This window comes from Bidens hawaiensis, unplaced genomic scaffold (genome assembly GCF_021521415.1).
Source record: "Bidens hawaiensis isolate Kalapana, Puna unplaced genomic scaffold, B.hawaiensis_p1.1 tig00019953_1, whole genome shotgun sequence".
Taxonomy (NCBI): Eukaryota; Viridiplantae; Streptophyta; class Magnoliopsida; order Asterales; family Asteraceae; genus Bidens; species Bidens hawaiensis.
Window position 1 is genome coordinate 377,838 of NW_027493034.1, and position 15,634 is coordinate 393,471.

General features: G+C 35.4%; 1 protein-coding gene across 1 annotated transcript; it reads right to left on the minus strand.

Moving 5' to 3' along the window:
• Positions 1 to 251: 251 nt before the first annotated feature.
• LOC143559625 (uncharacterized protein At4g14342) lies at positions 252 to 5,645 on the minus strand. Its single transcript, XM_077048143.1, has 4 exons — positions 5,627 to 5,645; positions 754 to 839; positions 528 to 651; positions 252 to 345 (listed from the first exon to the last, which is right to left on the minus strand). Exons 1-4 carry the CDS (start codon positions 5,630 to 5,632, stop codon positions 298 to 300), a joined length of 264 nt encoding a protein of 87 aa, XP_076904258.1. The 5' UTR covers positions 5,633 to 5,645; the 3' UTR covers positions 252 to 297.
• Between the last annotated feature and the right edge of the window lie 9,989 nt (positions 5,646 to 15,634).

Sequence of the window (15,634 nt, forward strand, 5' to 3'; positions counted from 1 at the left end):
GAAAATGAAACGATAATAATTGTTCACAAAACAAAAACGCACAATCACTTCATATTTTAGCCATTCATAATCAAAAGTCAAAAATCTGATTTACCATTTTAACAATAAAACTTACTGAAGAAAACAAGTTTTGAACTAAACATGACCGCATACATGGAGAAGAGTAAACTTAAATAATAATAGCACATATAACATCGATATCCTGGAGAATTAGATATGTTAATTATCCTCTCACATTAATCCACAACGCGTTCATAAACACAACTCAAATCTCCACATATGTAATACTTGATGCCCTCAATCTTCTTCTCTCTCTGGTGGAAGTCCACACGGCAACAACATTTTCTGCAAAACAAAAAGAAAATAAACTAAATTAAACCACCTGCAAATAATCTCGTGAAACAGGAAACAGATATTACTCAAAAGGTCATATAAAATTGATATAGAATCCATATCACATTCATCTGAATGACCCTATATTAAAAGATTATAAAAATAATAATAAAAAAGTTGAAGATGAAAAACACCTGCATAAAATTGTAGCGTTCTCTCCCAATCGATTCATTCTCCGCTATTGCAAAATAAGCGAGCATAGGATAATGACCAACATATGAAGCATAGCTGTCTCGCTGGATATTAACTGCCCACTCACTTCAAGAAAACAAGAAAAAAAAACCAGTTTACTTTCAAAATGAAAATCAATATTTCTAATTCAAAAAAGTAAAACATTTATACAAAAGACAAAAAACTTACAATCTGCTCATGTCTGCATGTCCTGTTCCTACATACTTAGCTTGCAAATGCTCAAGTTGGGAGTTGATATTAAACCTGTCACTAGCCTGCCAATAACGCAATAAAAACATTATTTTGATTAATATATTTTAAAGAAATTATCAAAATAAATGGAAAGGCAGACAAATATTACATTAATCAGTCAGGTACAATATAAGGGTACCCAAACAAAGAGATTTAGAGCAAATACTCAAGAGAGAGATACCAGTTAAGAATAGTTTAATGCATACGTTGTTTGTTGAATGATGACTTTTTTTAAGTAGTTTTAAGATCAAACATTTATGTATAACATTAACTGGGGACATTGTTGTAAAAAATACGATTATTCATAGATTAATCAGTGATTAATCGCTAATCTGTATGCTACGAGAATCGATTTCACCTAATCAGGCCAACAAATAGGTAGGCCCTTAAAGCCGGCCCAAATCTGTCATAACTGTTCAAAATCGGTCAAAATCTTTCAAGTATTTGAAAAATTATACTTATTTAGAAAAATTACACATAAAATTCCAATCCAATTAATCCCTCTTAATCGCTAGTCGGTAGCCACCACAGTGGCGGATCCAGAAAATTTTCATACAGGGGTCAGAAATTTTTTGGGTCAGTACCCAATTTAATTATTGGCAGTTATTTTTTGGTCCGGGTCGGTTGTTTGGGTCGGGTCAAATCGGTATATACAAATTTTTTGATCCGGTTCGGTCGTTTCATTTGGATCAAATCGGGTCGGGACATATTAAAAAAAAAACAATAATCAAATAAAATATCATCTAACAAAAACAAGTACCTGGAACGTTACTAAAAACACATAATTAAAATACAATGTATGTAAAGTTGTTATTGACGGGTTTTCATTTTTTGAAATATAACCATAACATTTTATAGTTTGGCATTCCTAAGCAAGTGTTTGCCAATAAAACAAATACAAGTATCACTTAAATTCGCATAACTCATCCGAGCTAATTACATAATCTATTTGACATTCTAAGTAAGTCTAATTACATTATATATATATGAGCAAATTATACAATCTAACCTTGGTCGTTTTTAAAAAAAACTAATCTAACCACCTAAACTAAACTAAAAGCATAGTTCATAGACAACATAATTAATTAATATAACAGAAAAAACAAATTTAAAATTATATTAAGTGTAACTTAATGCATAGAAACAATAAATAGGTATAAGTGAAATATGGTGTGTTGTCAATTGTTGTCAAGTTTCTGTGATACCTCTGATTCCTTGGCATTAGGCTAGCTTGTTTTAATAGAGAACGTTATAAAATGACAAATTTATAATATGGCCTTATTAAATAAAACAATTTGGACTTTTCATCTTTTAAAAACACCCATAGTATTTTTTTAAATGGATCCAACCCACAATGACTCAGCTTATCTTCTTTCTTCTTCTTACACTTCAATAACCAGAGTGGTGCTCCTATTTTTCATTTTAACTTTAAATACTCTTCACGAGATCGAGAGGGTCGGTTTCAAAATTTCATAGGGATCATGTTGGGTTCGTAGGCCTTGTTGGCCCGGTTTATTATATGAAGTCAAAAGAGGAGACGGGTGTGGGCGGTCGGGCCCAAGCCCGGCCCGGTTTAGATTTCTTGCATAATAATTTACTAACCCTAGTTCAGTCTCTATATAAACAACATTATGTACTTGTAATATTTGTCACTCAATAAAGATATACCTAGTTGCCACCCGTGGACGTAGGTCAGTTTAGACCGAACCACGTTAAATCCTCGTGTTCGTTTATTGTTTTCGTGTCGTGTTCGGTTTCGTGTGTGCGTTTAATCCTAACAAGTGGTATCAAAGCTTAGGTTCAGATCACGCGAAGAACACGTTGAACCAACCGAGTCGCCGCCAAACCATCCAGCCGCCGCCACCCTACTGCGCTAGGGTTCCGCCGCCGCCTACGGTTTTCCGATCGCCGTTAGGGTTTCCGCCGTCGTTTCGCCGCTACTAAACCCAGCCCGCGCGATCTGCGTTTTTTTGTTGGTTCCGTTTGAAAGCTGTAAGCATCGTATTGTTCGATTCCAGGTTGTCTCTTTTGTTTCTGCTAGTGGCGTTTGAACAGAGAAGAAAAGAAGGGTTTGTATTATTATTTTTTCTCTTGAGATTCATGCCAGACTAGGAAAAGACAAGGAAAAACAATATTATTTTGTTGACAAGGGAGTTCAATGGCCACCAACTTTATCCAGATTGTTTAATTTTTGAGAGGGTCTAGCTTGTTTATTTTTTGTTGGGCCCGAGATCCATTTAAGCAAGGGTCGAGATTCTATTTTGCAAAGTACGAGTCAAGAATAGTTGAATCAAGATCCTATTTTTCGTTGAAGAACAGTTTTAAGTCAGAAGAAGCGTTAAAGAAACGGAGAACCAGTGCCAACCGCGTTTGTCAGGTTTTATCGTTTCAGTTTAAAGTTTCAGTTTCTGATTTTCAGTTCGATATTCCGCTGCGTATAAATAGGTTGATTTTTTAACAGAGTTCAGTAGAACAGTCGTTAAGTTCAGGCCCGTGCCATTGCTGTGTCTATCTCTGTTTTTATCCAGTTTTTCGTTTTAGTCATTGTTATGGCAGAAGACGGAAAGGTTTCGATACAGAAGTTTGACGGACAGAAGTTCGGTTGGTGGAAGATGCAGATTGAGGCACTACTTTGTCAGAAAGACTTGGATGTAGTGCTTGAGGATGAAAAACCAGAAAAGTTGTCAGAAGCATATTGGAAGAAGTTAGACAAGAAAGCTAGGGCTTGTATTACATTGTCGTTGTCGGAAGATGTGGCGTTTAACGTCATGAAAGAAACCACAGCCCGTGGTATGATGGACGCACTATCCAACATGTATGAGAAGCCTTCGGCAGCGAATAAGGTCTATCTTATCCGAGAGCTAGTGACAACAAGAATGAAAGAGGGTGGGTCAGTTACAACTCATATCAATAATCTTAATTCGATCTTGTCCCGCTTAGTATCAGTTGACATTAAGTTTGATGATGAAGTTCAAGGCCTCTTGTTATTATCCTCTTTGCCCGACAGTTGGTCGCAAACAGTGACTGCAGTTTGTAGTTCGTCTACAAATATTACTTTCGATGGGATTCGAGATCTGATTCTGGGAGAAGATTCAAGACGCAGAAGTTCAGGTGAATCATCAGGCAATATGCTAGTCACAGAAGGTAGAGGTAGGGGAAAACAGCGAGGCAGTGGGAGCAGGAAGAGGAGTCAGTCTAAGACTCGTAAGGATATTGAATGTTGGGGTTGTAAAGAGAAAGGACACTTCAGAAATCAGTGTCCGAATGGTAAGAAAGAGGTGAACGTTACAGAAGACGACACAGATGACGGGGTCAGTAGTGATGAGGCTTTGGTTTGTAGTGTTGAGAGTAGCGTTGATGCTTGAGTGATGGATTCTGGTGCATCGTTTCATGCCACTCACTGTAGTGAAACGATGAAGAATCTTAAATTTGGGGATTTTGGAAAGGTTCGACTAGCGAATGATGATATTTTAGAGGTTACGGGTATGGGAGACGTTGATTTGATAACTTCAGCCGGTACTTCTTGGACTTTGAAAGACGTGAGGGTTATTCCAAGTTTGAAGAAACGTTTGATTTCAGTTGGGCAGTTGGATGACCAAGGGCACGATGTTAAGTTCGGGAATGGGCAGTGGAAAGTAGTCAAAGGGAATCTCGTTGTTGCTCGTGGAAAGAAAATTGGTTCATTGTATATGGTCGGCATGTCATCGAAAGGAGTGGATCCAGTTTTGGTGAAAGACAAAATCCGGTTCACAGAATCTCGTGGGCAGAAGAAGGTTCGTTTTGCAAGTAACAAACCCAGAGCCAAAGTGAAGATTCGGGATGAACGAGCTAGTAAGGTTAAATCAGTTGGGGGACATCGTAACAGTGGGAGCACAGGTCGTGTTTCAGTTACAGTTCCAGGTCGACAGTGGATTAAGAAAACCAGTATTCCAGCTGTAAAAGTCTCTCCAATGAATTACTTGCTGAATATGGAGAGTGTTTGTTCTCAGGTTATCTCAGGATCCGGTAGTTCGTTACAGTGGGAGCCGGTAGGGACAGAGAACGGGTCAGGGGCAGTTTCAGCCATGACTGACGTGTTGGAGCTCCGGGGAGCTTCAACGGGCCTTCAGGTTAATTGATGAGAAGGCGGTGGCAACTAGAAGAAGTTTAATGTTCAGATTACAGAAGTACAATCAGGAGTGCAGACGAGAGTACTCAAGGCCTCCGAGTGGGAGATTGTTGGGTTCGTAGGCCTTGTTGGCCCGGTTTATTATATGAAGTCAAAAGAGGAGACGGGTGTGGGCGGTCGGGCCCAAGCCCGGCCCGGTTTAGATTTCTTGCATAATAATTTACTAACCCTAGTTCAGTCTCTATATAAACAACATTATGTACTTGTAATATTTGTCACTCAATAAAGATATACCTAGTTGCCACCCGTGGACGTAGGTCAGTTTAGACCGAACCACGTTAAATCCTCGTGTTCGTTTATTGTTTTCGTGTCGTGTTCGGTTTCGTGTGTGCGTTTAATCCTAACAGATCAGTGTCAAAATTTCACAGGGGTCGATCAGGATTTCAACACATATATAGTACTAATAACTTTTTTTTCACAGGGGTCGGCCGACCCCCGCACCAACATAGTGGCTCAGCCCCTGAGCCACCATCCGACAAGCGCCTAACTAGTTCTACAACACTGACCGGTGACATATTAGTTTGGTCAACCGGGACTTAGATATAACCTTTTGTAACCTGTAGTTATCTTCCATTCACAATAATAATAATAATAATAGTTTCAGATAAACAAGTATGAATATTAAGTATTAATCATACTTACCTGCATATTATCCCAGTTGATATAACTTCAGAAGCTGCAATGAAGTTTGTAACAAAACTTTAGAATTAGCATCAAATCCAACATATATAACATAAAAAGAGGTGAACATCAATTGATTACCAGCTAACCTACTGTTCACTTCTAGTCAATATTGGACAACATATTGCAAACTGATACACAATTTCTAGGGTTTCTATACAGTAATTCATAAATCAGGGACGATTTTTGTTTTTAGGGTTTCGGTAGAAAACCTAAACATAAAACAAAAATATGATATACAGCATGCTATTTGCTTCTATTACATAAGTTAAAACTCAAAATTGAAAAATAATAGAGATTAACATAAACCTGCAAGACCGTCGATCGGTGGTAGCCGCCTGTGATATGAGCTGAGCCCGTTGTCGGTGAAAAGGTTTTTATTAAAACTGGTGAAGTATAACCATAAGTTCTGTATTTTATATTTTCTGCACCAAAGTTTACCCTTTTGCTATAAACAACAAATAGTAGTGTTTTTGTTTGTTTGGCTTTTTCCTCTTGAACTACCATTTGTATTATTAACGGGCCACTGACCGATTATTTTCATTCCAACCTCATGAGGAAACACATCATCCGTTAGAGAACCCCCTTGCCCAATCTTGAACATTCTCTCTTTTTTCTTTTTTATCATGGGATTTGAACTCAAGATCTCCTTACCTTTTTAAATTAAAGTGTTTTGATGGCTCACCTTAACACCTCGACCAGGATCACTAGCATCCAATAAATAGTTACATTTTAACAATTAAATACACACCTTTAGGCAAATAAAGACTTAAACTTCAAAGTTTGTTTGATCAACCTAAACTTTATATACTTTTGTGAATTGCAGATTTAATCTTTGTATCTCAACAATTGGAATCATTATCATAAAGCGTAATTAAATACTTGTATCACATTGATGTTTTGTATGTCATGGTTTGGCCAAATTTATTGTAGTGAACTCAAATACGAATGTACTTTTAAGTTTTAAGTAAATGAAGTATTTATTAGTTGAATAACGTTTGTATTTTACTCTTGATTTGTTTTCTGTAATTTGATGTAAGATATGTATGATTATATGAAGCATCTTAAAGAGTGATACATATATTAATCATGCATATAAGAAAGTTTAAAGCAGATAAACGGTGTGTATAACGTGTGTGATTATGTACATATGTAATTATAAAAAAATGGTTGTGTAATTATTTATACAATGACACTTGTTGTCTTCTAATGACTTCGTACGCTTTGTATGATAAAAGCTTTGTACACAGTAACTCCACCCGATAAAATTAAATACAACATGTTTAAAAAATAAAAAAATTACCCAAATGAGTTTAAAAATTCCATTGAGTTATATGTTAATATGAAAGACCGACTTACAAATTAGGTGTTATGATACGAAGATAACAATACCATCTCCAACTTATGGGGTTTTGGGAAGTTGTCACACATATGAAAAAGAGACTCAACATATGTGGTGAGAAGACATGGCGGTTGTGGTCCATGGTCCATAAACAGAGGAAAGACCTAGTCTGGAGAGAGGAGAGAAAGGGAGAAAGGAACTAGAGTGGTCAAGGGACACTAACAAGAGGCCATGTTGTAATTGGTCTTCTGGTCCAATAACATAGGGGTGATCAATGTTGTTGAGACTAGATCAGACCGACTAGGATTCGGTCCACTGGCCGATCTGGTTCTGTGTAGTTCGTTCGGCTTCTAGGGAACCGGCCAGTCGAAGTGCTTCAACCGATCCAACCGGAAAACCGGACCGGTTGAACCGGTTAACCATGAAAAAAATAATTTTTTTTGAAAAATCTTTTTTTCGACCATACACGTCATTTTTTTACCAAAGTTGTTCGGCCGGTCCGACCGGTTGAACCGGTAAACCGGTTTCCCTTCCGGTTCGGTGTTCGACCCGGTTATGAAAACACTAGGGGTGATTGTTTAGTTTGGGATCTTTATGGTGGCAAGTTTAAAACCTAACTTGATGGGGTTTTCCCACAGTGGAATGTTTCCTCTAGGGCTAACACAGAGGATCTAAATACATCAGCCGAGCCGAAATAAAAAGATATGTAGGCCCTGACAAGTAAAGAAGCATGTAAGCTAATTTTTTACATGACGATTAACATTATGAATAAAAAATGTTATCGGCTCAATATATGTAAGATGATTAAGATCTATATCAAATTTGTAAACAAAATTTAGCCCTTGAAAATTGCCGACCACCGGTTGTCAAGCTTGCCTTGTATTTGAAACCATTGTAAATTATCTCATTTTTAACCCTTGCTAACATATATCAACATGATTTGAGTTGTAATATATAATTTTATAGAAACATTTTTATGTGATAAAAATGTTATTTTAGTTATATATTTGTTGAAAGATGATACCTTTCTTTAATAAAATTGTATTATGTATATATGCATACACTAGCTTTTAGCCCGTGTATTACGCTGGTTACTTTTAGGGTTTTTATTTTTTTAATTATTGTGAATATATATGTTTCATATATATTGTATTTAGGTATTAAAATAGAATTTTATATAAACACATAAAACATGTTATATTTATTAGTTGGAGTTAAATTATAGTGTGTTCTACTTTTCGTTTATATATCAAAAGGGTTATCATAGTTCTATCAGTTAGTGAGGCCCAAAATTTTATTGTTTAAGATATGCATGTTTTTTTAGGTAAACCTTGGGATGTAGATTTTGTATTAAAATTAAAGGTAACATGAATATTTTGCATTCATAAGTTACCAATAAACCATTCTAAAATGAACAAAAAGTGTATACGGATCATCCCAACATGACCCACCCCATTTCGATGCATGCTAAAACTTCATATGGTACAACCCGAACCTGCTTGTCCCGCTACTTATCCCACCACATCTAACAAGAATTAAATTGCTAAGCAACACTAAAAAGGTTGGCATAAATGAAGCACCCCAGGAGTCACCCCCTACACATCCCAAATTCTACTTTTGTGACACCAAAATCAATTCAACCAATTCATGATTAGGTCAAAATTACTACAGGTTTAAAACTCGGAAATTTTACAGTAAACCTCGGAAATTTTACAGTTTAGAAGATTGTCTGATTGTTTTTGTTGTGATTTCACAAGTCAAAAGAGGAATAAGCTCACCATCATACATCAAAGAGAAACTGGACCTAGACGGTACTCGACTCTTCATCCAAATCTGAACCCGTTATAAGTAGCAAACCTAACACACCCATTTTTTTATAAAGTGCAGAGTGATCCTCAATAATTGGTCTGCAAAGTCGAGTTATTAAGTAAATAGTGGTATCTATATAGGTTTTTTTATACTTTTCATTTAAAAATTTGTTTTCTGCTTTCCATTATATAATTGATAAGACTTATACCCATGAAACTTTAATATAATAAAATTCATATTAAAAGAAAAGAAAATTATGAAATCCAACATAAGTGATGAGTACATATTAAAACAATTTATATAATTATAAAAGTGGGTGAACTATGTATTACTCTTTTGTACATTGTGCATCCAAGTTTGTACAATGTAATATTTTTTTTTATATAATTTTTATTTTTTTTTACTTTTGATCCCTACACTTTTTCATAGTTTACAAATATGCCACAAAATATATTTTAGTTTTAGTCGTCAACATTTTTCCACTTTCAACTTTGGTGCTCAATACTTTTCATCTTTTACAATTTTTTTGTTTAACATTTACATTTGAATTTAACGAGTTAACGCGTTGCAACGCATGTGTAAGGTTGAACGTTTTTATGTCTATTTTCCCGTTTAACAGCCCCATCACAACACGTAGATGTTAAGTTGAATTAGTTATTTTTTCTACTCCCTCCGTCCCATTAAAAGTGTCCATATTTCCTTTATTATTTGTCCCATTACAAATGTCCACTTTCAAAGTTTATTAGCCAATTTCCAAGTTTACCCTTAAGCACACCTAACCTAGCATTAATAAACAATATGGTGGACCCATTTTCCAAGGGCATTATTGTCATTTGGTTAACAAAAAAATTAATCATTCAATCCACCTTAAACTTTGTGTTTTTCAAACTAAGACACTTTAACAGGGACGGATGAAGTATATTTTATGTTTCAGTCTAATTTTTGTGTCTTAACACAAAGCAATGAACGTGTGTGGTTCAACGTTTTTGCATCTACTTTTTGTTCAGTTTTCTTAATGGTTAACGTTAGTTACTAGCTGCAGGATATGGGATGACGAACGAAGGCAGTGGAGGTGGTAACTTCATGCTTTCGAGTGGAGTGGATATATAAATACACGGTTTTACACATTCGCCGCAACACGGGGGTGTAAATACTAGTATAGTATAATAGAAGAGAACACGTTAACTAAACTTATCTAATATCACATGTGAACAACACATATTGATCATTACTTTACTTTTCATGGAATGTAAAATTTAGGCTGTCACTCTATGAGTCTCTCTCAATATAAAACTAACTCCTCCTTTACAAATGACCATTTCTACTTTCTTTTCATAACTATGTAAATGTAACACTAATCTAACCAAAAAGTTCACTTTATATGGTATTTTTTTACATTTGTCATTTTCATTATTTTGAATATATTTTTTTTGTATTTTAATTTAATTAACTGTAAGGAAGTTTGTTATATTAATTTAGAATTTATATACGCATGGTTATATTGCTTCGGCTAGAGCCTGTTTATATAAATGGTTTGACATGTCGACCTGTTTGACCAAACAGATTGAAAGTTGGCCTATTTCTCCAAGCGTTTACTTCATTTGTGTATATAACTATATATCAATATCGAAGCACCATGTGCATGTCACATGAAATTCGCAATGTTTTTTTTGTCAACGTTGTCCTTGACCAGATTTTGATTGTTTTACTCAGTTTAGGTTATGTCCTACGTCTAATAGGTTAAGCAGGTCAAACTACAAAAAGTGCTTAAAAGGAAGTTGGTCAAACGTGTTGAAATTTTTGGGTCTAATTCTAATGCATAAGACCTCTTAAAATTATGTTAATCAAGATAACAGATTACATATATCTACAACTATCATATATATCCATGTATGACATATTTATTTATACACACAATATGTATACAACTTTTGTAAGAGATGCTACCTGAGGTACCCATTTAGAGGAAACAAAACTTATGGCCTAAAAAATATATAGCCCTATGAATTAACTATATCTTCATAGATGTAGGAACCATGCCCTTCTCATTTTATAACCTGTCTCTTGGACCAACTTCTACTATTTTCACATAACTTGGCATTTCTTAAAAAAAAATCTGTTTTAAATGATAAATAATAGATTAGTGGGACAGAACCTGAATCTTGATTAACCTAAAGGTCCCTCCTTTAGGTAAGAATGATATGTTTTGACATTTGGAAGTCAAAATATGAACATTTTAATAAGGTTATTGTGATGATCTCCTTTTTGACAGCAATAGGGACCTTTAGCCTTATTGTTTTGATTTCCACTAAATTACCCACCTCCAGATCTAGAATGCGCTCTAGGGACAACTCCAAAAAGAATTGGTTCCTGTGAGTCCACAAAGAATGTATTAGATAAAAGTAGAACATAATTTGACATTACTTATAGGTGGAACTATAGGGGTGAGTAAGCAGGAGACGAACCTAACTACAATAGTGAAAGCACTTTGGATTAATCAATTCCCTTTCCATCCTAGACTCGTCAGAAAACTTTCCTTCTCGTTCTCCATCTCTGATTCGGCTTCGTCACTAAGCTTGTGATCAAGCCCCATAAGCCGCAACAATCCATGAACCTAAAAAAATATAAAAATGTTTATATACAAAGGGGTACATTCATTATTCGTTCAGAATCATTTAAATGTGTTTTATTCAAGGGTTAAATAGACAATATAAAGTAATAATTTCAATTAAAGTTCATCATATGTCCACTTCTCCAAAGCAGTTTACAGATTTCAATTAAAATAAAAAGATTAGTCATGAGTACAGTCAGGCATTAGAAATCACTTTTCAGTGTGTGGTTACAATGATTATAGTAATGGTTATTTCACCAATAAATCATTGTTGAATAGCATATCCAAGAGTATATTTTGTTTCATGCTTTGTTACAGATTTTGGGGGAATGGATGATAAGTTTACTATTAGCTTGTCATTCACCCTTGTTAGCCAATTTAGCAAGACTTTAATCTGACCTCCAATATTTCTACGTAGTTAAATAGTTTAAAAGATTATTTCTATTTTCTTGAGAGAAACATAGTTAGATTAGTCAGATGTAAAGAACACACTTTTCAGTTTTCATCATAACAAAATGCACAAAATTGCCTTTGGAAATTTGCTTTCTATTAATAAGATTGAGTGTACCTTAGTTCATTCACTATAGCCATAAGTCATCACTTTCTTAGCCAGAGGAGCATACCAAAAAATATTCATATAGATAGATTAATAATTATACCCTGATGATAACACAATGCCCATGATGAATTATCAAGTATATGCTACTGCAGCATAACCTCCACGAGAGTAACTGCATAATACATTTAAAGGTAAAATAACATATTGATAACACAATTATTTCAAAACATCGATAAAAACCTAACATAACTCAACTGAAACAACAAATTGATTGAAATGTAAAAGCCTGTCCCTACAAAAATCAGCCTATGTAAAATATCTTATAGAAATCTTTCATAAAAGGTGGAAAAGAAAACACCAACTAAAAGGAACGATATTTTTTTATCAATGCTTGATAGTTCAAATACTTGAGCCTGCGCGCACTTTAACGTATCACTAATTAACTATAATATCTCATATCCTAAACTTGGGTTGGTCAAGTTCGATAATTGGGTTTAGGTTAGGTGGTTTCGCTAATGACGGGTGGACCGTAGGTCAACCCTTAATCATTACAAATATAATAACAATCGTGTGCTTTAAGGTTTAAATTTAAGAAATTAGATGACTACGGTGTATTTTGTTATTATAGGTACAATTGACATGAAAGGATGCTCGAATATGGTATGGTGGAGAGTGAACAAGAGACTTGAGGAATGAAGTAGACAACAAAGAAAAGGAGCAAGAATAATAAGCTACGGTAGCCACCGTAAGCTACGGTAGGATTTTCTTTCAAGGATTCCTACCATGGACAAAGCCCAGTCACCATGGAGGTTTAAAGTTACCGTAAGCTACGCTAGCCACCATAGCTTACGGTAGCATCAGTGCTGAATGGCAACCAAAAACCATTCACCCCATCTTCATTCTCCATCCATCTCTCTATAATATCCACCACCGCCTCTTGCCGACTGCCACAACCTTCCACTGCAACCACCAACAACACCACCATCACAGAAGTTGCACCCCACCACCATTGATGTACTCTTCTTGACAAAGCCCGCATAGCTGACCACCTCATCTTCTTCCCCAAATACAAGAAGTTCAGTTAGGGTTTTTAAGTGATGAAATTATGGAGAGGGTGATGCGTATTTTGAAACCTTAGATCTCTAAAGTTACGGGTTTTGCAAGCTCCGCCTGTCTCTGCAACCACGGCAACCACTGTCGACTATGCTTTAACCTGCAACCACGATACCACAACCAGAATACAACAAATTACCATCAATTCAAAATAGGGTTTCAATTGTGGTGGAGTTTAGTTTGTTCTAACTGATCGATGTCTAAATGTCAATCAAAAACATTTATAAATTACCTTTACTAGCTAGGGCAAGTAAGGTGTCGAATCCACAGGGAATCAGTGGAAAGTGCTAATCAAGTTTAATGCTTTTTAATTAATTATACTAGGGTGGACAAACGATGTTAAGCGTTTTGAATATTAATTTATTTGTAAAACAGTTAGAGAAAACAGTGACACACTTCAGGTTCTGGTAATGCAATGAACTGATTGACGATAATTTATAACAATTGGGAAATCACATGGATATGATTCGTTTATTAGAATAGATAAATGATTACTAGACACAATAGTTTGGTTATGATGATTCACATAACTTAATCCGAAGAATTGATACAACTGAGCACGGTCTATCTAATTACCAGTTCATTAATACAAAACTAAGCATCTATCAATGATTAATGGTAAACGGTTCAATGACGATAAGAACTTAATCCTAAATGTTGATGAACACAAACCAGATAATTGATGATAAATGAAAGTCCCAAAAACACAACTGTGTAATTAGTTTCAATAAACATGTAGATTCAATCAACCAAAAGATTAATCAAAACTAAATCCCAATACATGTAATGTTCATAAAAATAATCAGTTCATATACAAACCCTACACCTGAAGTGGTCACGAATGGTTTAGCCTCGCATCTTCATCATAATTAGCCCGATTATGGATTGGAAGGATGAAACCATGGATAATTTAGTGATTGAGAGGTGTTAAGATGGTGAAGAATGGCCCCAAAATCGCACAAATATGTTAGGTATGAAGAATGGGCAAAATATGGTTGAACCGGGCTTAAATAGGCAACCAAAAACCTTAAAGTCGCGTTTTTCCGCCCAGGCCACCGTAAGCTACGGTGGGTACCGTAGCTTACGGTTATCAGCCACTACTTTACGGTGACTGTCCCACCGTACTGTTTTGCCCATAACTTCTTCGTTATGGCTCCGTTTTACGCCCCGTTTTCGGCCACGTCTTCGTCTTCGTCTTCGTCTTCAAATTCTCTATCATTCCACATAATCAAATCTACATTTCCACTCCATATAAAATGCTCCAATTAAGCTCCTTTAAGCTCCACTCACTTGTAAACGTAAAACCACTCAAAGTAATTGTGTCCAAGACATATAAATGCACAAAACACACAATATAACTCACTTAACACACAATATTTCACCCACACATCACTAACATAGATATAGGGTTTCGATTGTGGTATAGTTAGGCTTCGATGAGGGGTAAGAAGAAGGGAATGGGCTGGTGATGGAAGTGGCGACTTTAGGCGGTGGTGCTCGAGGTTGCCGGAAACGATGGCAGTTTCAAGAGAGGAGAGGAAGGCATTTACAATGATGAAGATGATGATGTTGGTTGGTCATGGTGGTGGGATGAAGTTGGTGCAGCGATGATGTTTGGTGGCAGTCGATGGTGAGAATGAGAATGGGGGATGAAGACTAGGGATAAAAAGAATTTTTATGTTTATTCATTCAAAGACCAAATATTTTAAACTAATTACACAAATAACCCCTCAAGGGGTTAAAAAGACTAACTTGCCCTCACATGAGGTGTACATGACTGGATCTAAGGAGAAAAATTAATGGGGTTAGTACTAAAGGACGTAACATGATAAGGATTTGAAACATAATGTATGTTTTCCGTCATTTCTTTTGCTAAAGAATGTCCATTGAAAAACATTCAAACATAAAGGACTAGTTTTGTTTTTTTTTTGTCACTAATATAAGTAATTATATAATAGCTTAATCATATAATTGAAACATCATAAAAAATGAAAACTAAATGTATTTATAATTTTTAAATTTATAATAATTTAGAAAATATATACCTATTTTATCTACATGAAATTCTTTTGAATAAAGAAAAAAAGGTGAAAGGTACAAAACTGAGCCTCATAAATCGTAAAAAGTATTTAATTAAAATAAAATTAAATATAAGATAAAATATTAAAGGTTAGACTCTAATAGTCAGTAGCAACTTTTCACTTCTTCCCTCTTTTCACTTTTTTCTACAACTCATTTTCCACCATCTTGAAAACATATTTCAATGAGTTATTTTCTCATTTGGCTTCACCTTTTTTTTGTAAGTTCATGACTGGAAAGAGTGGTTGCTGGTTTAATAGGGGGACAAAAGATCGTCAACAAGTACAATATAAAATCCGGCAACCGGAATTTAGTGCCCCTGAAATAACATGCCCTGGACGGAAGTCCAGCTTTCCATAGCCCTGGGTTGGCTCTGGTTTCCTTTTTGATGGTGTTTCTGAATGTGCTTGGCCTGAAGTGTCAAAATCACTATAGATGCTGACATTTCGTCTCAAA

What these genes read in the sequence shown, in the direction of transcription:
- LOC143559625 (XM_077048143.1), bottom strand. An exon ending in CATGCAGACATGAGCAGATT is followed by an intron (nt 652 to 753) that starts GTAAGTTTTTTG and finishes GTTTTCTTGAAG; the next exon opens with TGAGTGGGCAGTTAATATCC. An exon ending in AACGCTACAATTTTATGCAG is followed by an intron (nt 346 to 527) that starts GTGTTTTTCATC and finishes TTTGTTTTGCAG; the next exon opens with AAAATGTTGTTGCCGTGTGG.